This window comes from Stereum hirsutum, assembly GCF_000264905.1.
Source record: "Stereum hirsutum FP-91666 SS1 unplaced genomic scaffold STEHIscaffold_3, whole genome shotgun sequence".
Taxonomy (NCBI): Eukaryota; Fungi; Basidiomycota; class Agaricomycetes; order Russulales; family Stereaceae; genus Stereum; species Stereum hirsutum.
In genome coordinates, this window is record NW_006763133.1 from 1,390,836 (window position 1) to 1,412,981 (window position 22,146).

At 53.4% G+C, this 22,146-nt stretch overlaps 8 protein-coding genes across 8 annotated transcripts; 4 read left to right on the plus strand and 4 right to left on the minus strand.

Moving 5' to 3' along the window:
* The first annotated feature begins 137 nt into the window (after positions 1-137).
* On the plus strand, positions 138-2,778 carry STEHIDRAFT_166151 (Gaa1-domain-containing protein). The gene is made up of 11 exons (XM_007300883.1): positions 138-308; positions 360-462; positions 521-615; positions 672-756; positions 816-978; positions 1,034-1,135; positions 1,186-1,287; positions 1,347-1,626; positions 1,683-1,754; positions 1,809-2,190; positions 2,255-2,778. Exons 1-11 carry the CDS (start codon positions 184-186, stop codon positions 2,708-2,710), a joined length of 1,965 nt encoding a protein of 654 aa, XP_007300945.1. The 5' UTR covers positions 138-183; the 3' UTR covers positions 2,711-2,778.
* A 3,458-nt stretch (positions 2,779-6,236) lies between these two features.
* STEHIDRAFT_118929 (uncharacterized protein) lies at positions 6,237-11,840 on the minus strand. The gene is made up of 7 exons (XM_007300884.1): positions 10,562-11,840; positions 9,146-10,506; positions 8,943-9,079; positions 8,833-8,877; positions 8,311-8,694; positions 7,959-8,128; positions 6,237-7,900 (listed from the first exon to the last, which is right to left on the minus strand). Exons 1-7 carry the CDS (start codon positions 11,140-11,142, stop codon positions 7,258-7,260), a joined length of 3,321 nt encoding a protein of 1,106 aa, XP_007300946.1. The 5' UTR covers positions 11,143-11,840; the 3' UTR covers positions 6,237-7,257.
* A 520-nt stretch (positions 11,841-12,360) lies between these two features.
* STEHIDRAFT_50749 (small nuclear ribonucleoprotein) lies at positions 12,361-13,960 on the minus strand (the record flags this gene model as incomplete). Its single annotated transcript, XM_007300340.1, has 8 exons — positions 12,361-12,437; positions 12,513-12,648; positions 12,768-12,899; positions 12,974-13,053; positions 13,113-13,176; positions 13,332-13,553; positions 13,725-13,841; positions 13,922-13,960. 8 exons carry the CDS (start codon positions 13,958-13,960, stop codon positions 12,361-12,363), a joined length of 867 nt encoding a protein of 288 aa, XP_007300402.1.
* Positions 13,961-14,259: 299 nt separating this feature from the next.
* Positions 14,260-16,228, minus strand: STEHIDRAFT_118931 (uncharacterized protein). The gene is made up of 5 exons (XM_007300885.1): positions 16,201-16,228; positions 16,094-16,146; positions 15,867-16,043; positions 15,475-15,807; positions 14,260-15,417 (listed from the first exon to the last, which is right to left on the minus strand). Coding segments are annotated over exons 1-5 (1,269 nt in total). The 5' UTR covers positions 16,203-16,228; the 3' UTR covers positions 14,260-14,713.
* Positions 16,229-17,220: 992 nt separating this feature from the next.
* Positions 17,221-18,039, plus strand: STEHIDRAFT_145060 (uncharacterized protein). Its single transcript, XM_007300886.1, has 4 exons — positions 17,221-17,391; positions 17,541-17,601; positions 17,660-17,835; positions 17,907-18,039. The coding sequence occupies exons 1-4, from the start codon at positions 17,361-17,363 to the stop codon at positions 17,918-17,920; spliced, it is 282 nt and encodes a 93-aa protein (XP_007300948.1). The 5' UTR covers positions 17,221-17,360; the 3' UTR covers positions 17,921-18,039.
* A 323-nt stretch (positions 18,040-18,362) lies between these two features.
* On the plus strand, positions 18,363-19,063 carry STEHIDRAFT_153675 (uncharacterized protein; the record flags this gene model as incomplete). Its single annotated transcript, XM_007300887.1, has 3 exons — positions 18,363-18,593; positions 18,661-18,803; positions 18,865-19,063. 3 exons carry the CDS (start codon positions 18,363-18,365, stop codon positions 19,061-19,063), a joined length of 573 nt encoding a protein of 190 aa, XP_007300949.1.
* A 1,028-nt stretch (positions 19,064-20,091) lies between these two features.
* On the minus strand, positions 20,092-21,038 carry STEHIDRAFT_33730 (uncharacterized protein; the record flags this gene model as incomplete). The annotated part of the gene is made up of 3 exons (XM_007300297.1): positions 20,092-20,157; positions 20,217-20,277; positions 20,341-21,038. Coding segments are annotated over 3 exons (825 nt in total), but the record flags the coding sequence as incomplete, so codon positions are not given.
* Positions 21,039-21,169: 131 nt separating this feature from the next.
* On the plus strand, positions 21,170-21,994 carry STEHIDRAFT_166154 (ribosomal protein L24; the record flags this gene model as incomplete). The annotated part of the gene is made up of 5 exons (XM_007300888.1): positions 21,170-21,254; positions 21,397-21,509; positions 21,577-21,788; positions 21,852-21,927; positions 21,965-21,994. The coding sequence occupies exons 1-5, from the start codon at positions 21,239-21,241 to the stop codon at positions 21,992-21,994; spliced, it is 447 nt and encodes a 148-aa protein (XP_007300950.1). The 5' UTR covers positions 21,170-21,238.
* Positions 21,995-22,146: the final 152 nt, after the last annotated feature.

The window sequence follows — 22,146 nt, forward strand, 5'->3', positions numbered from 1 at the left end:
TGAAGAGTGGGGAAGCGAGGGATGGACGCGTGTGGCAAACCTGGCTTTAGCCACTAGCGCGGCATCGCGTCCGACGGTGACCTTCTCCTGTGCCCTAATTTGATCTCTTCCGCCACCATCTTCCGCCACCATCACCACGTCCGTTCGACACTCTGGTACTCTCGACGACATTTCCTACTGTGCATGCCGCCGAAATTACTACAGAGACTGTTCTCAAAAAAGAAGAGCAAAGCAGAAGTCAATGTGTCTCGCATACAACGGCGACGAGTGCTGACAGGTCTACTCTGGCGCCATCTAAATGCTCTAAGGTGTGTATCATGTTGTTTGAAACCCATAGGACAATGATTCTACTTGACTAGACTGCTCTTGCTCTTAGTTGGCTACGCTTGGTTGCTCTTCTTACCTTCCCCACGACTCGGCTCAAGAACATATATCGACGAGAACGCACTGCAGCCTGCACAGGTGCTATCATTTGCTGGGGTCGGGCATGCCTGAGAAAGAAATACTAACCGTATAACAGGTTAGCACGTATTGGAACTGGAATGACGTGCACCGTGCGGACCGATATTTGGACGAGCTCGAGTTGATGCGAGACAGGAATGCATCTCATGAGGAGTGAGGCTAATGTCGTTCATTACCATTCCATGTACATACTTATGCCAGCAATATAGACGTGCAAACTATTTCATGACCGAGTTCTCCAAGCTCGGTCTGCCTGCGTCCACCCAGAAGTATGCGCTGTCGACCAGCCAGGAAGTCAGTCTGTAATAGCCACATCTTTTGGTTGTTCGCCACACTGACCCACCCATCCACAGGAGTTAGTTGGGACCAACGCCTACGCCATGTTCTCCTCCCCACGCGCATCAGGAGCAGAGGCCATGCTCATAAGCACTTCGTGGTTGAGCCAAAGCGGGAATGGAGATGCACTCAACTTGCGTGGCGTCGCTACTGTCCTCGCGCTGTCTGCTTTCTTGAAAAGTCAGGATGTCCTCTCCTTCGACACAGGATGTCGTTAACGATTCTAACCATCTAGAATATTCTCATTGGTCGAAGGACATTATTTTTGTCATCAGCGATGGCTATCTGGATGGCATGCAGGCATTTCTGAATGAGTATCATGGCTCCTTTCAATCAAGTGCGTCATCCGTCACGGTTCCCCAAGCCCTTGTAAATAACGTCGCGCAGACCTACAAGCAGAACCATTGATATACTCATCCGGGGTCATCTGGACTGCTCTCAACATCGACTATCCTGGACATTCATTCTCTCACCTGGGTGTTTTCCGAGGTTTGTTCTCTCCCTCGCCGCTCTTTTCTCCAAGCAAGTAACTGACGTCTCGTCTTAAGAGGGCGTGAACGGTCGTCTGCCTAACCAAGATCTCATAAACGCCTTCTCCATCATCTCCCGACACACAGGCGGTGTACCAGTCCTGGTGTACGATCATCACGAGCCGTCCGAGTTCCCTGGACGACAGGCCATAGTTGAGATGATGCCCACTTGGGTGCCACCATCGGTTACGGGACGGGACGATGTCATTCAGTATGGGTATCGAGCGAGAAATATTTTGAAGCATGTAGGGCATCAAGCTCGTGGACGACCGAGCGGCGTCCATGGTTTACTTCACCAGTAAGATCATCATATCCGCCGGATGGGTATATTTCCCTAAGCATTGTATCTCGTAGATTCCGTATCGACGCTATCACGCTTTTCGCAGTGCCCTCGAACGGACCACACGGATTCCACGCACTGGGCCGGTATGTTTGAATATTCGGCCTTTTATCGTGGATCTATCTGACTCGTCACAACAGAGTCGTTGAATCAACATTACGCACAATGAACAACCTCCTGGAACGTTTACACGCCTCATTCTTCTTCTATATCATGACCACCCCGACATCTTTCCTCAAAATAGGGATGTACCTACCGAGCGCGGTAATCATCGGCGTTGCGCTCATGTTCAGCGGCTTACGGGAATGGGTTCAAGCCGGCTGGGTACAAATTCCCGTCGCTGAGGATACGGACCCCGGTGTCTCCGACGAGAAGCAGCACAGGATGGTTGGTAGGAGACTGAGATGGGTGAAGAGGGCAAGGAACGTGTTGCCTGTGATGGGCATCATGCTTGTCACGCATATATTGGGTGGATTGGTATTTATGACCATATCTTCCTCGTGGTTTATCGGGAATCAAAACGTAAGTCGTTCGCCTATACTTATCCATAAAATAAAGAATTTACCCGCCTATGACACCATCCCAGGTGGCAACACTCCCCCTAATCCTGCTTATGGGCACTCTACCCCTGGCCACCCTACTGTACACACCTACCGACTACACGACACGATCGCCCCTCTCAACTCTCCTCAAATCCCTCCTACTATGCATCTCAAGCACCATCATCTCCATAACTTCGATGCTCAACTTCTCCCTCGCTGCCCTACTCGCTATCTCCCTCGGCATCCCTCTCACCCTCGCCTCGCCTTCTTCGCCCTCTTCCTCAAGGCCTTCTACACACTCCTCTCCTCTCGCCCTCGTCTCACGCATCGTGAAATATACCATTTACGCCACACTCGCACTCTCCTGGCTTCTACTCGAGGACGAAGTAAGGCAAGGCGTTTGGTACTGGGACGTAGCGGGCGTGTGGTTCGCGCCGTTCGTTTGTGTGGTCTACGTGCCGTTGATGTTGCAGGCTGGGATCGTTTGTCTGCTCGCATAATCTGTTTATTTTGAATTGCAGGAAGTATCGGATTTCATTACTGAGGATGGGTTCTTGCGGACCCTTGCTAGGCGGAGTGAGACTGCTACTCAGGTATTGGGCTGATGATTGGTTTCACCCACCATGTTTGGAAAATAGGGACACCTCAGTAGGTCCTCCGTTCTGCGAGACCCGCACGTTGACTTATCCGTCTCGCTATGAACCACCGCGTCCGAAAAGAACACATATCAACCGACACGACGTTCGTGGCTCCGGTCCTTGTTCCACCGCTAAGCGTGTCATCCAAACCTGTGTCTGCCCACACACAACGGCAGATAGCTCGACCAACAGTTGGATTCATCATGATTAATATATTTGACACCGAGAAGGTAACCCCGCCCATTGAAGGGAGGAACATGAGGCCCAACCTGCCACCCTCTAAAGCGTCGTAGATAACATACGTCCACTCTGCCATATCGGTCTTGGTGGGTGGTTCAGGAATACGAACCGACGGTTACCCCGCGCGGTCGTCAAAACAGCCTCCGGTACGAAAGGTCCACCCCACTTAAGAGATCGAACCCTCGCCCACCGATGTTCCAGGTCGTGTATAGTACAGGAGCCACATGGACGGGCCTGTCGTCTGGAGCGGGAGGAGGGGGATGTATAGCGTACGGATAGGGGATAAAACTCACAAGCATCTGTTAGCTTCCCTCTTCCACAGAGGTACTGGTCTCCTGGGCCACGAAGAGGCCGACGCTGTACCAGGAGAAAAAAAGGGGAGGACCAGCCTCGGAAGAAACGAAAAGAAAAGGCCCAACTGCTGGGTCGCACAACGAGGAAGGCCCCAGTGGGACGAGTCAACCACCTGCCACGTCCAGTCGATGGGCTACCAACAGCGGGAGGAGCTCACTGCGCCAACCGGGAGAGCGGCATAGGGTGTCCTGTGTCCACCGCCTAACTCATCAGTATAGGCGCAGCTCCCTCCGAAACGCGCTTCCATACCAGGAATACGCGTGGAGTATAGTAATAAAGAAGTCAAAACGGTGGATGAGGCTCACGAAGGCCGACCAGCAGCGCTAAGGTGAGGGAGGGAAGGGTTGGGTGGGGATGGTGGAAGTTGGGGGAAGAGAGATGATGGGGAGGTCAAGCCGGGAGGGCACCCTTTTATATGTGTTCAGAGCAATAGATTCGCACGCTAACGGTATCGATGGCGATAACGGGATAAAGAGCAGAAGTTATGACACGGATGGCACCGGCGGCAAGAGAACAATGGCACAGAACAAGCTCGATCGCGATTGATGCCGTTTCGGACACGCGACGTGTCTTGGGTCACGTGTTCAGTACGCCTCTATAAATCTCGAATCGGTGACGTAGGCTCAGTGTCCACTGTCCGTACCATCACTGTGACTCAGGGCGTGCATCTTCCTTGACGGCAATAATCGTAGAATTCTATACCTTGCCCAAACCCACGTCCGCTTGGTTCTCGGAACTTTCAGGAGATGTTTGAATATGGCCGAAGACTCGCAAGCGCAGCTTCAGCCTACGGTATGTGTATACTTCCTTTCTGGATCATGCTGATTTCACTGATTCATATTCCTAGTCTGGGCATGCTACTTACGCCTGGATGGCATCTCTAGGGAAAGCCAATACACCTCCAACACCAATGGAGGCTCAGTACCTTCGAACACTCGTTGAATGAAGACGAAACCGAGTTAGCACACATCCGTCAAGCGAAGTCAGAACTTCTCGCGCGCGAAGAGGTCGTATGTGCCAGGATGAAAAATAATCGCGCAATACTCTCTCCCATACGACATTTGCCACCCGAGATTCTTGCCATAATTTTCGTTCTCTGGCAAGAAACAAGCGAAATCCAAAGTCGAACGCAGTCGCACACTCCGTATCGTATCGCCCACGTGTCGTCTCGCTGGCGCGCAATTGCTCTGAATACCCCTCGCTTGTGGACCCGCGCGAGGCTCTGTTCTTCCAACCAAAGGCTCGATGAGTCCGTCGACACCACCAAAGCCTTCTTGCAGCTCTCCCGATCTCTCTCTATCGATCTCGAGCTCAGAGTTTCTGTCTGTCACCCAAATAGCGCGCCACAGAAGGGGGTGGAGCATCTCCTCGAAGTTCTACTCCTGTGCATGAGCCGCGTACGCAGGCTGTCAGTTGCTGGATTGCCAGACACCGTCTGGAAAGCATCATACGATCCTGCACAGACGTCGTATTCCATGCCCCTCCTCGAAGAATTAGATCTTTCAGAAACAATCGCCCCGCCGGTAGACTCTTCCAGGGCCGAACTCACCGTGTTCCGCGACGCTCCTCGCGTGCAACGCGCACGTCTAAGCCTTGGCTTCATTGGTCCCAATAACAACCCGTACGACGGATGGGCCATACCATGGTCGCAGCTCACACATTTAACGCTGTCCGGTAAAGCGTCAGTGACTGAGGTTCGTCGAGTGCTCCTCCAATGCACCTCACTGCAGCATTGTGACCTCGGTAAGGCGATCGTTTGGAATCAGTACGCTGGCGGACTCGCGGAGCGAATTTGTACGTCCCCTCATCTTCGCGCCTTCAAGGTTTACTTGCATTCCATTATGGGAGATGGGATACAATTTTTCCAACCACTCGATATGCCTGTTCTTGCACTTTTGACCATCGATGGACCATTTATTGAAATAATAAGCGAAATCCCGCTCCTTCAAGTTACCGAATACGTTTTCCCGCGATCAGGATCCAGCCTGACCAGTCTTGCCATGTCATCCGTGCGGTTCGCTGCAGGCGAGCTACCCGATGTCCTTCGGCTCCTACCAGTCCTTGAACAGATATGGCTCAGAGACGGCGGCGAATGTCTAAATGACAACCTTTTCCTAGCGCTCCAATATCCTAGGCGTCAGGCCGACCCTGGTCCTCCATTGTCGCCACGGCTCGACGATGATGGGTCGTCACCATCACGGACGACTGACACTGCTCTGGTAGGCATGATACTGTCTCGATGGTGGCCCCAGGAGGAAGACAGTACTGGTGCACCGATTGAGCGAATGGTGGCGAGATGGAGCAATATAGAATTATGTTGGAAGCACGGTGCACGCGGGGTGTTCATGGAGGAGAAGGCTGGCTCCCTTGACCGTGTGGTGACGAGGTGTCGTAAAGAAGGATTGAAGATATCAATCAAAACAAAACACAGATGCTATGGGGACTCGGACTACTAGTAAGTAGGTTGATTGTGTCCATTGACCGCGCATTGATAACACCCTTTCCGCCCTTAGGGCATATTTGTAGCAATGTAAACCTTTGCCTTCCCCGCCAGATTGAGCTAGTGGGGCGACGATGTCCACCCTTACTGCCCGTGCGCGGTCGAGACCATACGGTAATACACACATAAAGACTTGCCTGAAGGGATGGACGAACGAGGCCGGCGCCAACCCGCACCACACCACCCAATGACTGTGACTACTTCGAATTCAAATTTAACTACTAACTACTACTAACTACTAACTACTTGCTACTACTTCTAATATGTAGGCGATAGGCGGGGGATGATAATCAACACAGCACAGCAACAGCGCAAGCGATTTAAGGTCATGTACGATTGTATGTATGTAGTGGAACGGAACAGAACTCTGGAACGGAATGGGATGGGACAGGGAATGGGGAAGGAAACGGAACGGGGCTAATGGTAGGTTGGTATTCAGAGAGGAGAAGGGGAATTGCAGAGCAACGAGCGCAGCGAGTGGATTGGAAGCATTAGACACGAAGGAATTGGACACGGAAGGATCGAAGGAACTGAAAGCTTGTACCAGAAGCGAAAACGCGAAAAAAACTGAGACTCGGACTCGGACCGGACTTGGGGACTTGTGAAGGAACGTACGCTTGAAGTTTGAGACAATTGAAGAGTGAGTGAGTGAGTGAGTGAAATGATTGTGGATAGTAGACAGTGGGAAATTGGAAATTGGAATTGGAATTGAAAGAGGGGGGTAGTGGACGAATAGCTGCGTGTCTGCGTGAGTGAGTGGGTTGCAATGAGAGTGAGAGTGAGAGTGAAGAATTGGATTGGATTGGATTGAGTTCGTGAGCAGAAGAACAGAAGAACAAGCAAGCAAATAAATTCGCATCGAACAAGACAGAACAAAATAAAAGAAAAAAGGAGGGAAAAATCGAGCCTTAGACCACAGAACGAGAACGAAAAAAGAAGGGAAAAAAAGTGAAGAATTAAAATTAAAAGAGGTGCGGCCAGCCGTAAGGGAGGTCTTCGGCAACGGGGATAGGGATAGGGATGGGATGGGTGGGTGGGTGAGCGAGTGGGTGGTGAGTAGGTAGGGGAAGGGTGGAAGGTGAAAATAGTAAAAAAGGAAAATTCAGTTCGTCGTCGTAGAGCAGAAAGCAGAAAAGAAACAGAAACACGGCAAAGCAGGCCGTTTGATTGGATTAATTGGTTGAAAAGAAACGAAGTCCGCGGGGCTAATAAAGAAAAGAAAAGAAAAAGCGAAAAACGAGAGCTACAGAAAGAGAAGAAGAAAGTAGAAACACATTCACATAACAACCTCAACACCACCCACAACGCCACAACTCTAAGGCCTCGTCGTCTGCGAACGCATCGGATCCAGCGAAACCGCCATCGCCTGCGGATGTGTCCCCGACCCGCCCATCCCATTCACGCCGACGCCCATACCCGGCACCGCGACCGGCGGCTGCCTCGACTGCTGCTGCAACAACGACGTCGCGGTCATCAGCACGTCCACCTCGCTCGACAACGGCCCCGCGATCTCCACCGCCTGCGCCACCGCCGACTGCGTCGCCACCGACACCTCGTTCACCGTCACCGACGACCCATGTCCTGACGAATTCTGACTACCACCGAGCCCACTTGCCGCTGCCGCTGCGTTCCGGTCGGCGGCGACGGAGCGTGCGGCCTGCAGGACGACCTGTTGCGCCGCGACGGCGAGGACGGAGGGGGATTGGGTGATCAGGTTCGCTTGGGCGGAGACGGACTTGTCGACGGCTTGGGCGGTCACGGTCAGCACGTGCTGTTGTTTTGCGAGGGATTGGAGTTCGGAGTCGGACGCTTCGCTCGGCATGCGGGTGGAGACGACTTGGGATTGGGCTTCTTGGGCGACGCGTTGGGCGGCGGTGGTGAGGACTTGGATGACCTGTGCGTCCTGCGATGGGACGAGGTTGCTCGTGCTGGACTGTGTGCGCAGCGTGTTCGATACACTGGAAGACCAAGACGTCAGTTGAGCCGTCTGCGGATCGAGAAACTACGAAAACTTACCGAACGGGCGTGGACTGGGGCACGATACTATCGCTTGCGATCCGTCGAGCATTCTCTCCAGCGAGCGACGGTCGACGAGAAGGCGTGAACGTCGTGTCCACATTCGACATCGGAGCGATGTTGATATGGACCGTCTGAGAAAGAAGCTCCTCCTGGCCATCGTAGATATACTACACGCATTCAAGGGTCAACACACAACGCATCAAGAAAACAGTGTTGGCACTTGACTGGGGTCAGGTCCCCCGAACACTGGGGGTCAAGTTCAAGAATCCACCCTGTTCGCTCAAACTCTTGATTGACCGTAGCCGAGTGCCAACACTGCAAGAAAACATTGGAGAACCGAAAAACTCACCCTAGCCTCAACAGTAACATCACAACTCTGCGCCTCCGGCGGCGGAATCCCCGAAAGGCAATCCCCCTGCCAAGCAAGCCACCCCGGCAACGCCGGCGACGAATAATTCACCGGCAAATTATTCCTCGACGCCTGTGGATCCCAAATCCGTGGCGACCAGCTCCATCTCAGACCGACGTACGCGACGCCGGGCGGCATACCGGCGAGCCTCCGATGAAACGGTCTGAAGATCCACCCGCCGCCGCCGCCGCGACCACTGGAGCTGGAGCCCTCGGGGGCCTTTTTGGCGTCGATGTTCCAGATGTGATTGCCTTTTGACTTTGCCTTCTTCCCGTCCTCGTTGAAACGCGAGATGTAGGACGAGTTCCAGAGGTAGTTCCGAATCTATCCCAGGGCGATGAGCGGATAAACGGAAGCGGGGCGGAGGACGGAAGAAAAGAGAGAAAGACCGTTGCAACAGATGAAACCGAGTCCAATTAGCTACGGCTAGCGGACGGAACGAACAAGTGGTGAACAACTAACCTTTTTCATGGGTATCTTGTCTTCGGGATATCCTTGGCGAGCAAGCTACGGGGGATGGGAGTTGGTCAGAAAAAAGCGGCAAGGCAAGACTACAGTGTGTCTCCGGTCACCTCTTCCAAAAATGCGTTCGTGAACGCTTGTATGCGGAATTTGAAAGGCCGGAAATCGGGTGACTCGTCCAGACGCTGCATCTTCTTGGCCATTAGCGTCTGGTGGATCGGCTCTCCCTTGGCATCCGTAGCGTCAACTGCAGGCAAAAGAAGACCGATGAGTATGATATAGGGGCTCAAAGCAAAGTCGCGTGACCACTCACGATTTGAGCATATCCGGTTCAAAAACTCGAAGAATATACGGTCGACCTCCGCGCGATACTCCTGTGGGACCTCGTTCCCATGACCGCCAGACAAAAGGCCGAAGTTTTCCATCGACTGCTGCGAGGTGAGCGTCCCGCGATGACTGCTCGTCCCCGGCCGACTGTACATATCCCCGCCGTTGTCCATACTGCCCACGCGACCTCGGAAGCCCTGATAATCCGGCGAACCCTCATAATCGTCATCATCCTGGTACGAATCGGGCGAGGAATCTCCGTTCGGACCTCCCAGGGAGATGGCGGTCGTGGGCCGCGACTGACGATAGTCCGGCCACTGATCTTCTCGCTGCTGTGGGATGTCGGCGAGACCGAAAGCGAAGGGATCGGCCGCTTGCTGGTTGGACATCGAGCCCGAGCGCGAGATGCGGGGCACGCCCTGCTGTCGCAATGAAGGCGGCACAGCCGACGAAGAAGGAAGGACGACCTCCTGATTGTGGGCCAGAGGAGGGGAATCGAAAACGGCAGGTAACGAAAAGGACTGAGGACCACTGGCCATGACGACGTCCTTCATGCTGATACCCATCCCGGGGTTCATTTGCTGGACCGGCAGTGTGTGTTGAGGTGCGAAGCCGGCGGCCGTGGCGGACCAGGTCCCCGAAGGCTGTGGAGGATGGCCGAACGGTGAGAGTGCGGTCTGCTGGAGAGGCGGAGCGGACTGCGGCGGAGACTGGTAGTCCATTTGTTGTTGACGAGGCACCGCCGACGAAAGGTTGAGAGGGGCCGGCGGGAAATGCATGGGTATCTGCGGAGGCTGAAAAACGCTCATGGGGTGGCGAGCACCGGAAGAGCTGGAAGGACGAGAGGCAGGAGTAGAGCCCGGGTGCTGTGAAGAGAACGAACCGGAGGTGGTAGGCGGATCCATCGCGTTGTTCGACCCGCCACTGGGCGGAGGCGAGAACGGAAAAGTGAGCTGCGTAGGGGCCTCGTCCCGCGGCTCGAGCTTGAGAGCCTTGACGGCCCTGTCACCGACGATGCCCGACGCGCAACGTTTTCTGGACTCTGTGGACTCTTGCGGCTCGAGCGACTGCGGGTCGAGAGGACCCGAGGGGAGGTCGCCGAGGTTCAGCGATGGACCGTTGTTCTGGCCTGAGCGGGTGAGGTGTGGCGGGGAAGCTCGTGTGGCGGGTCCGTTGGACGGAGAGGAAGAGTCGGTGGGCGGACTTGGAATGTCGCCGATCCTGGTATGTGCCATGAGGGTGGAGAGATGTGCCATTGTCTTTTCGAGCTCTGCGATCTTGGATTCTGCGTGGGCGCCGTGGCCCATGTGGAACGCCTGTCGCGCAGAGTTGGCGGTATGGACGATACTGTGTGTGCGAAAATCAATGGGAAGATCGGATGGGTAACAGAACGGATACGCACTTCTTCAGGATGTCTTCGAGGACGAGGACATGGGGGCCTCCGGGAACGTCTGGGGTGGGATCTGCGCGTGCGGGTGTGCGATTGTCGAGATCTAGCGGTGGGAAGTGGAATGCGGAGGGATGAGGCGGGGAGAGGTTGGGCTGTGCGGCGGAGGGAAAGGCGAGGTCGGAGGGGGAGTTGTGGAATGTAGAGGAGTTGCCGGCGGAGGAGGCCATGATGGCGTTGAAGGCATGGGCGAGGGAGGCAGACATGCCTTGGAAGACAGGGTTCGGACCGGGGCCGGGGAGGGAGGGGGACGAGGTGTGGGAGGAGTAGCCGGAGCTGTTGAGGTCGAGGGGCGGGGAGTGGTGGTCGGGGGACATGAAGGCGGCTTGGAAGGCGGTGGGCGGGGCGGCGTTGGGGGTCTGTGTGGTGTCCATGGGAGCGACGGTCAGGGGAGTGTGCGGGAGGTGGTGGTGGTTGTCGGACGGGGCGTCCTTGTGTGAGATGTCTGGGTTTGCATCGAAGGCGGGCGAGGGCAGGACGGAGGAGAGCTCGCTGCCCAGGCCGTCGTCCAGCTGCGGCTCATGCGGCGACGCCATCGCACAGGCTGACACTCTCCGGGGACAACGCTAGCACACACGCGAAATCCGGCCTGCTCTTCGGTCACAATAATACACGGCGGCGGCGACCAGCACGGGATGCGAGGCAAGGCCACTGCAGGCGGTGCAGGTAATAAAGGTGGGAAGACGATGACGACGACGACGGCAAGGACGACAAAGACGAGGACAAAGACTGAGACGACGATGACGACAAGGAGATGGCTGCTACTTACAACCTGTTCTCCGCGTCGCTCAGAGGAGGATACGGAGACGCGGGCCGTCACGCGTCACAGCGTCACAGCTTCCCCGACCGCGTCCAACTGCACCGCCATCCGAAAATCTTTTTGCAAATGACATCACCCCGCGCCCAATTACCCTATCCGTCCGCTCCCACCCCGACTTTCTCGCCCACGGCTAATTCCTCCCTCCGCAACCTTCGCAATCGGACCCTTTCCCCTCGTCATCCACAACCGTCGTATCCATCCCCGTACTTCTTGCGGCTCCGGGTCGAGCTCTGACCGCCACTCCGACTCTCTCGACGACGGTGCCACTTGCATATTTACAGCGAACGCCGTCCTTCCAGCGCATGATCGAATCATCCTTCTATTCAGTCCACATGCAACACGCACCGTCATCGACGTAACCCACCTTTTTAATCTATCTCCACGCCTTCCCAGCCGGTCCCGCTCGCACTAAACCTTCATCTGTGACACACAAACGCGGAGGATCACCCATCGAAGCTTACCGAGAGTCAAGGCAACGCACTCGTTCGCAGCACCTTCTCACGCGTCCCCGCCTAGCTTTGATCCTGCTCCGATAGCGATCGCACTACGTATACGTACCGTACTACTAACTTGTACTCCGGCAACCTACTGGTCATCCACTCCGCACGTCCACCACGAATCCACATCGTGATCACCGCAAGTAGAATAAAGAGAACAACAGTACAGCGCAGAGCAGGACCTAGAACTCGCCAACGCCTCCGCCTTGCGTCCACCAGCAAGGCAAGCTAAGTAACATTCCGGCGTCCCACGCGCATCTACGGGCCTCGTCTCCTTCCCGGCGACCGAGAGCGGTCCCTCCGACGATCACTGCATGTCCGAAAAAAAGAAGAAAAAACAGTTAGTAAAATTTTCGTAAAAACCGCAGGCGATTCGAGTCATCCTCTGCATTATTTTCTCCAAAAAGGAAAGAAACATAAGAAAAGAAAAAAAAAACTCACTCATATCGCGATGAATGCCTATCATACCCTCTCTCCCTCTCCCTCTCCCTATCACCACCCCTATCCCCCCTCTCTCCCCGATAATCCTCCCCACCACGAACCGGCCGATCCCTCGAAGCAGCGCCACCACCCACACCCGCACCCATACCCCCTCCTCCTCCTCCTCCTCCCATCGCCGCACCCGGACCAGACGGCGCGGAGGCTGCAGGCTGCGACTTGCGCTTCTCCCGATCCGTCCTGAATTTATCGAGCATGTTCCGCAGTTCGTGGTACCCGAGATGCATCTAAAACATGAGCATGGCCATGTCCGCGAATGAATAAAACGGAGTCCGGGACGTCGTATTATCAGTACAAGTAAAAAGTAAAAAGAGTGTCAAGTGACAGTGTGATCGTTGCTGCTCACCTTCCCGCCGAAATGGTCCGCGAGACGTCTATCCGAGTCGAGCACGGAGAGGTACGCGCCACAGACGTCGCACACGCGCAGCTTCTGATGCCCGGACGCGCCGGAGGTCTCTGTGAGTTGTTGGAGCTCGCGCTGGTTATTTCAAAATCGGAATCACGTCAGAGACAAAAGTTGAATGCGAAGGTGAACGAAACGAACGAACGAACCTCTTTCTCGGCCTTTTCGCCTTTCAGAGCTTCGATGGCTGCCATCTCCTGCATCGACTCTTCGACCTTGCCTTGCTCGCCTGTGGCACGGTCACGGGTCAGGAATAATGATACGCGAATGAGATGTTGTCCAACATACCCAACGTCTCGATCTTCTCCGTTCCTCCTTGGATAGCCAACTCAATTTCCGCAATTTCCCTCATCTATCACCCAACACAAAGAAAGTAAAAGCAAGAAATCAGCACCAATTTCCCTTCCACCACATCATCCCTCCTTCATCCCATCGCCCACAACTCCACCCTCACGCAACACACACCCCCCTCCCCAATCGCACACACCAAAAAAAGTGAAAACCCACCAAATTCGTAGTCTTCGCATTCTCCTCCGGCGTCTTCTCCAACCTCCTCTGCGCCGTCCGTATCCGCCTATCGCACTCATCCACGAACGCGAAGATGTTCGACTCGTATTCCATCTGGAAGCGCGCGAACGTCGGGTCGTTCGGGTTCGCTTCGCGGTCGGCTAGGAATTCGGTTTTGAGGCGTTCGGTGTGGGATTTTGGACAGGCGCCGAGGTCCATTTTCTGGTGGTGATGATGATGATGACGGGACAGATGGGTGAGAGTAAGGTGGAGGAAGACGGGAGTGGGATGGGATGGAAGTAGAACGTGTCGTGGAGAAGGACAGTCATCATTCATAATAAAGGAAGTGATGAGCTCAATGAACGGTATAGACCAGCGAAACTCGAAACTCACGGTGTTCGTGAACAAAGTATGGGGACACGTCCCACATAAGAAGTTCCTGCACACTTTCTCGTCTGACCAGATGAGATTCGCATTCGCGACGCCCATAGCCTCCGGACCCATCATTTGCTACAACCCGCACATGAGCAACGAGCATTTCCGAGCAAGCACAGAGAGAGAGGAACAGGAACTAAACGGATGAAACGCACCTCGAGCAGCCGACGCTGCATTTCCGCGAGTCGTCCCATTTTGATATGTACTTATCAGAGTCTAGCTGCGTTGGTGATATGTGGGTGGTTAAGACAAAGGTGTACCGATAACGGCAGCAGTGAGTGTTCGTGAGCGACGTTCGTTCGAGAAACGTCGACGCGCGCTTTCGCTTTATTTGTGCTTATTTGGCTCCTTTCCGGTTTTGGAGGTTGAACCTCAGGCTTCCATTTATGGATTGTTGTGTTGTTCGCCAACGATTGTGGCCCGACCCATTGCAGCCTCGTAATCAACGTTGACGAGCACATGGCCAAGATCAAATTACAGGGAGACAGAAAGTGTAGCATAAGAGTACGAGCGAAAGCGATGCCGATAGTCATGAGCGAAGTAATGTCTACCAATGGCATGAGAGGTCAAGAAGAAGTTTGCGACGAGAAAGAAATACTTAGTACGTGGGCAGAACACTGTTCAACTGGGAGGAGCAAGAAGGAGTATACAATGCGAACAACATGTCGAGTTACTGGGAAGCAAGAAATTGAACAAAATCAACGATACGGCGCCGAACGGCAGGTATGCACAGCGCCACGACAAGAAGAGTCAAGGAGGTACGTCGAGTGGAGAAAAGGTCAGAGTGTGGAGATACAGCGCCAGTATCGCCATCATCAACAGCGGGAGCAGCATGCTTAGTCTCCTCGGGACGTTTGTCGCGCTGAGAAGAGGGTACATGCTGGCTGCCACTAACCAACGAAGTCAGAAGAGAGGAAAAGAAAGAAAGATCGCGGGGGCAATAGCTCTCACTGAGCGGGTTGGGCTGGTGGCGCGCCGCGACCTTGTCCTCTTCCCCGTCCACCCCTGCCTCGGCCCCTTCCACGACCTCTACCCCCTCTTGAGTTCCCACCTGCGCTCGATTCTGGTTGTGATGATGGCGGATCGACAATGTGAGGTTGCGACGGCTGCTGCTGATGTCCACCTCGTTTCCCTCGCCCTCCCTTCGCTTTGCCCTTGCCTTTGTTTCCAGGAGTTGGCGTTGGAGGTTGAGGTTCTTCAGGCTGCGTAGAAGGGACACTAGCAGTAGACCTTGAGTCCAATGCCGCTTCTGGAGCATGGTCTGAAGCAGAAGAGGGAGGAGGAGTGGGTGGTGCGGTGAACCCGCCGTATTTCATCAAGATATTCTTGACCTCATCCAACTTCCCCGTCTTCTTCGAAGATGTATACAAGCGCTGACCAGTCGTCGACCAAAGCCACTCCCAGGATGCTTTGATCTCTTTGCGCGAAGCGAGCTTCTTGTCAAGGATGAGCCAGACAGCCTCAGGCTCGGCGGACTCCATCGCGAGAAGGAGTAGCGGTCGATTGGGTGGTGGCTCGTAAACAGGGTCCGAATCTGAATCGTTCACGGGATAGGTCTCGAAGAAGTATTTCACGATTGGGATATGGCCCCTCTGAAGAGCAACGTGAAAGGCGGTCATCTCGTTTGAGTTTCGCCCATCTGCTTCGGCGTCTGGACAAGAGATGAGTCCAGTCAGTCAAGTGTTTCCCTAATTGGGTGAAAACGCACTATGTGTATCAAGCCACTCCACGAGATCGACGTCGCCGTTATAAGCCGCAATGTGCAGCAAAGTCTCCTTAGGATCCTTCGGCTTCGTTTTGGCGAAGTTCTCCAGGCCGACTCTTACTTCACCTCCTGCAGCGTCCACTTCATCCTCCCACACACCTTTCCTCACCTTCTCGGCATTTCTACTCCGAGCTGCGGCGAAAACCGCTGAGCGCAAGTCTTGCGTGCGTTGTTGACGAGCTCGTGCGGCTTTTTCTGCGGCTTCTTGCTTTGCAGCAGCCTTGCTTTTCTTCTCTTCCGCCTTCGCTTTCTGCCTGCGTTCAGCCTCCTCCTTCTCTACAAAGACGACAGGTGCCTCAGAACGCAGAGGTATTGTGAGGTGAGAAGTGGCGCACCTTGAATACGTTCCCTCTCAGCTGCTGCCCTTCTCGCTGCAGCGTCCCTTTGTCTGCGAGCTTCTGCGGCTTCACGCGCCTCACGATCCTTTCGAGGCTTATCCGGGTCATAGGGTTCCTCCATCGGAGCATTTGGATGGACACCGGGGTGGCTGTGGGGGTGGCTATGGTGATAATCTGAAGTGACGGTGAGCTCGAAATCGTGAAGTGGAGGGTAGAAGACGCACGAGTATGGGCATATCGGTTCGCTCTTCCTCTCAACAACTCCTCAAAAAGAAACCTGGGCCGGAGGTCAGAGTCATGACACAAGCCGTGGACACGGAGGGATACGCACATGTAGAAGTCGAGATCTTCGTCATCTTCATCGTCATAATAGTACTCATCATCGTCGCTGTAATCATCGTAATCATCATCGTCTTCGTCAAAGTCGCCGAAAGGTCCTCGATGGGGCATGCCGCCAGAGGGTCGTGAAGGGTCCAGGTGCTTGACAAGGACATTATATGCTTCGCTGAGTTTTTGGAATTGAGCAGTGGCCTCTTCGTTGCCGGGATTCTTGTCTGGATGAGTGCGGAGGGCGAGCTACGTCGTGTGTCAGAACCATCTCTGCATCAACGCGTCAAGTGTACAACGCACCTGCTTGTATGTGGTCTTGACCGTTTCAAAGGACGCGCCCTAAGACCAGTTTTCGACAGTCAGAACAAACGATGCGAGCAACAACAGGAATCACACAGACTTGATCAAGACCAAGCACGCTATAAGACTCTGATATGGAGGTGTGTTTGGGGACCATGGCTGGTGTGGGTCGTTGAGGGCGGAGGAGTGTGCGAAGAGCAAAGTCGCCGTCGAGCTCGACGCGTGCAGACGCGCCGCGCTTCAAAATGTGAACGCGGTGAACGCGGGACTTCCCGTTGTCCGAACAATTGGCGGAAACAACCTCTCATCCTCTCTCATCCCAACTTCACGCATTCTCGCGAGTGGCACTGTATTATCATTCTGGCCTCTCAGCGCTCATCATGCTCTTCGGAAATGCAGAGTTTCTACTGCGAGAGAGCGCTCTTATGCTTAGTAACTCGCCATATTGTTATGTCTTGATAATACAAAAACCTGCGACCTCGACAATTGCAATGGTTCGATTTTCGCCGTAGCCTATAGGAAGCGGTGAGAAAGCCATCAAATTACCTCTCGTTCGTAAACAAGATCCTCTCCTGGGCTACTCTTGACCAATATTCTTCTCTTGCGATTCACTATGCCTACATCGACATCCCTGTCAGAGTCGGATGACAGATCGTTTCTGGTACCAATCATTGTGACTTCGAGCTATTTGGCGATTGGTCTAATCGCTTGGGCTGTATTAGTCGCGCTAAGCTTCTTATACACTTGGATATTTGGGGAACTGGGTTACAAGGATAGGCGCGCCCTTGGACGGCAGGAAAAGCTCGCGCATTCGATCGAAAACGCGAAGCTGAGACTGGACGTTGAGCATGCAATCCGCAGATGTCGCACCGTCGCAAAGCTGAGATACCGAGTGAGCGCTCATTATTACTCCATCCACGATTATGATTCAGGATCTTCTCATCTCACAGTACTCTAACGATCGTAAAACGTACCAATTCATAAATTATACGGTGCTCACCATCACCAATATCACTTATGGTCTTGTCCCGATCGATAAAGGAGGGCTTGAATGGGCGCATCGTCAGGCATCGCCTTCTCGACGTGCTATACAACTCGCCAGGTCAGATCATTGGTTTCAACATCTATTTTTCAGCGTTTGACATGCTTCTTCCAAGAAGACTCCTTGAAGTTCTTGAAAATGCTGAAACAGATCTCAAGAAGCTCACCAGAATGTCGCCTTCGGAGCGACAAAAGTACTTCGACGACGGGAGTGGGTTTTATCGTCACGAGTCCTACCTCAACAACGTTATGTTCTGCAAGGGAACAATAAGTGACATCCAAAGAGAAGAGAAAGGTATGTGAACGGCATTTGGTGAAGCTCATTCTGGTGGAACCGTCTGATGACATCCTTTCGCGCGTGTCTAGTCGCTTCTGAATAACGAGCAAAATGCAGGGCAACAAGATCATGTCAATACGGGGATACAGTGCATCCCCAGTAATCGTCACATGCATGTTATTGTTTCTTCCCTCTGCAATCGCTTGTATACATCTACTCAACCCGACGGGCTATCTGCTTTTATCGAACTATTTGGCGGATATTTCGACATCGTCATACAATCACATCTCATCAAGCTGCCACTTTGTTCTGTCTGACCCAGCATCCATTCCGAGAGTGCTCTACCATCTCTTTGCCAGCGACTTTTCATGTCGTAGCGGCCCCGGTGCAGTAGTATTACCAGTTTCCATTACGGACAAAGGGATCGCGCCGTAGCCTGGGCGTTAAACGCAGCGTGTATACCCATCCCACGCCACCTTTTCTTCACTCGTAGTCTGCTGATCGATTCTTAGCGTTGTATATTCCTCCTCCTCTCGTCGGCAGAGATGAATGGTCGCATACTCCTGGTGATTCCAATCGTGTTCCTAGCATACTGGGCCGTAACGGTAGCGATGAAGGTCACATACAACTGGCAGTCCAAGAGGCCGGAGCTGGACTGTATGGATGAGCTTAGGGATGTAGACGTGCTCGTGCAATGGATTCAACCAGCAAAGCTCAGACCAAGTATTCAGCGCGCAATCCGTGACTGCCGCGCTGTTGCGAAGTTGAGATACAAAGTGAGCCTTCTTCGTCTGTCCTAGTCTAATCTCTCGCTTTTCAATGAGTCTAACGTCTGTTCCATAGTACCCCAACGATCGCGACCCCTACAACTTTGTACTTGAAGCCCATGTCATCATCAGTATTATCACCTATAGTCTCTTCCCAACATATAGAGGGTCGGTCCATAGTCAAGGCTCACTCTCTGGACATGCTGAAAAGCTCGCAAAGTAATGCACATAATTTGAACATTTCTCCGTCTGTTTCCCATTTATTGATCTTCCCAAAAAGACTTCATGAAGTTCTTGAGGAGGCTGAAGCCGATCTCGAGCGGCTCGAAGGCATGTCGCACCCTCAACGTCAAGAATACTTCGATGACCCAGAAGGCTTTATCCGTCACGAATACGACCTCAGTGACCTCCTGATCTGGGCTGTGGGGTACCAATCACAGGGGTCATATACTAGAGTCCCGAAGGGAAGAGGACGGTAAGTTATCTTGCTGCTTGCAAAGCTACCCCGTATTTTGGCTGAGCTATATGTACAAGCAAATCGCGTAAACGCACTTCGTGTGGCACCTAAAAGCCGTGATTCAAGTTGCTCTTGGATTCTCTGCAGGTACGGTAGGTCCACGAAGTCAGCAGAAGTATCGCTGATGCTTTCATTCTTAGATGGCTCCCATGCTCCCATCAGTTTCCGATGTTTGCCAGACGCGAGGCCACATATACCAGCCGCATAAAACTCAAGTTTATCTTAAAACAATCTGATGCAGATTTCGAGTATTTCCGTGAGATACTACAGGGCTCATGGACCCAACCGGTAGAGCAGCTCCTATACACTCTCACAATCTCTTATGTAAAAGCTGAAATAACAGCGCAGATGGGAAGTGTAGAATGGCCTGCCCCAGCGAGACTTGCACATATATTTTCTCCACGCATCTTCCCAAGCTTTTGAATCACTGCTGTGGTCAACGAAACAATGTTTAAGATTGCCGAGGATTGTCTTCGAGGAAGGTCAGTGTCACACTTGAGGCGGAGTTTCCCTGAGGTGGAGTGTCCCTAGTGAACACCACTCACAAAAGCTCGAAGAATTAGTCTCGCCTGAGAACGCCATTTTGCGTGTGCAGAGGGGGGATTAAAGAGCTAGTCACGTTTGCCACTTCTGATTTCATCAAGGCGCGCGACAATCTTGAAGAGAACCGGTTGCTCCTGCTGTAGGATTTTCTTGCGGATGGAAAGTGAAAACGTGAGAGCTGTTGAAAGCGAAAGGGGCTCTCATTGTGAATGATAGATTATTGGAAGCAACCCGGCGTTACATATTAGTACAACAGAAATCCGAACCTCAACGCATAGGCCATTGCGACGAATCAACGACGGGTGAACGATGGTATGTGTAGACGTGAACCGCTCGTTGTCGCACTCTACTGAAAACATTGATCTCGAGCGAGCTAGCAGAACCGATCACTGTTGTCGAGAGATATTAGTTAATGAATACACGAGTCGAGACGACCAGCACTCGCCTCTTCAATTTGGAGCGGCGGTCAAGGAGTGTTTCAGCCAATCGGCCTTCCTTCCTGGCTCGTTTAAGCTATTGAGGATCATTAGCACGCGTGTTTACTTGGAGATCGGGTCAATGAGAGCACAAACCTCTTTCTTGTCGGCTTCGGACACAACAGAACGTCCAGCTCCCCATGCTTGGTAAAGCTTACTATATTCGCCAAATATGTTAGAGGATGATCGTCTAGTGTGAATGCAGCATGATAACGCTCACTTTGTGCTCGACTCGTCAATGGACGGTTCTCCAAGCATCCCTTCCTTCTTCTTCTTCTCTTCCTCGTTCGCCTCCTTCTTGTACTTACTCTGAATCTTGACGTAGAACCGCTCACCAAATCCGACATTCTCACTATCTCCTCGCAACTGCAGCTGTCCTCCAGCCACCTCGTCCACGCTGAGGTACTTCTCATATACATTCTGGAACGCAACCATACCATCGTCAAACACCACCGGTGTCCATTCCTCCTCCGGCCCTCGCGCTTCCCGATACGCTGACACCAACCCATGTTTGTCGCACGACAAGAACTTCCCCTCACCTACCCCTGTCCGCAAATTCACCGTCAACGAACCAGCCACGCGGGTTGTCACCCAGACTTGAGAGACCTCGGTTGGGACGCGTTCGACGAGCGCTACAGGCTCTTCGGGATTGTCTTTGTCCATCGAGGGTAAGGCGATGCGGTTCCGTGTCATGTCGAAATTAATGCATACTGGGGAAGGATCGGAGGGGTGAAAGATGAAGGTGGGGCCACGAATTTGAGAGGCATCGTCGGGCCTCACCCACGTATCGGGGGCTTGGTCATCCTCACGTCTGCGCCGACTGCTACTGCCACCTTCGTCTCCGTCCTCGCGTTTCCGTTTCTTCTTTGTCTTGTCCCCCTTGAACTTGAGCTTGGTGGAACGAATTTCTGGAGGCATGATGGTGAGAGTTACAGCGAACGAATGAAAGCGCCACGAGCGCTAAGTGACGAACCTGGAGGATCGGCCACTTTCGGGCCGATCACCCGCCTCGCGCGCCTGCCGCCAATTGCCAATTTGGAAGGAGTCCACCGCCGTCGAAAGTCATCGCCAACGCCCCCAAGAGGCCTCCCCCACGCTCGTACGCAAAAGGATTCGCCATGAAGCTCAACTCTGGTACGCTTTACGCTCTTTCTGTGGCCTCTGGGTGATCGGTCGCGTTTATCTCGCTCGAAACGGCGATGGATGGGCGAACCTATGGTCGGATGACATGGGCCTCGGTGCTGACTTCGGGATGCCTATATTTTGTTGCTTGTAGACCTCGCCTCCTCCCGCCGCAAGTCGCGCAAGGCGCACTTCTCGGCCCCCTCTTCCATTCGCCGAAAAATTATGTCCTCATCGCTCTCCAAGGAGCTCCGCGGAAAGCACAACGTTCGTATGCCTTAGTTTCGGTTGGGCCGGAAGCCTTGACTTACGCATGTATGTCTCACCCTCGCAGACCCGCTCCATCCCCATTCGCAAGGACGACGAGGTCAGGATTGTCCGAGGGAAGTACAAGGGCCGTGAAGGAAAGGTTACCCAGGTTTACAGGAAGAAGTGGGTCATCCATGTCGACCGTGTGCAGCGCGACAAGGCGAACGGCTCGAGCGTGCCCATTGGCATCCACCCGAGCAATGTCGTTGTTATCAACATCAAGTTGGACAAGGACCGGTGTGTCATTTTGTCCTTTGGATATTCATGAGTGTTTCGCTGAGTCCTATTTTTGAACTTCAGCCGGGCAATTCTCGACAGGAAGGACCGCGGCAAGGCTTCAGAGAAGAAGTCTGGTGAGGAGGTTGAGATGGTTGAGGTGAGCTCTTTGCAGTTCCTGACTCTCGAGTGCTTAGACTAACTCTACGTTTGTTCCTGAACAGTAAACTGTCCCTGAGGTTTCGTCATTATTTCTTTCTTCCTACCCCTGCATGCCCTACCAAAAACACCCATGTACTCGAGTATGCGCACTCCTTTCTGCATGATATGCTCTATGAGCGGTCCGACGATTTCGCGCTATATCATGTTGCTTCTGGTC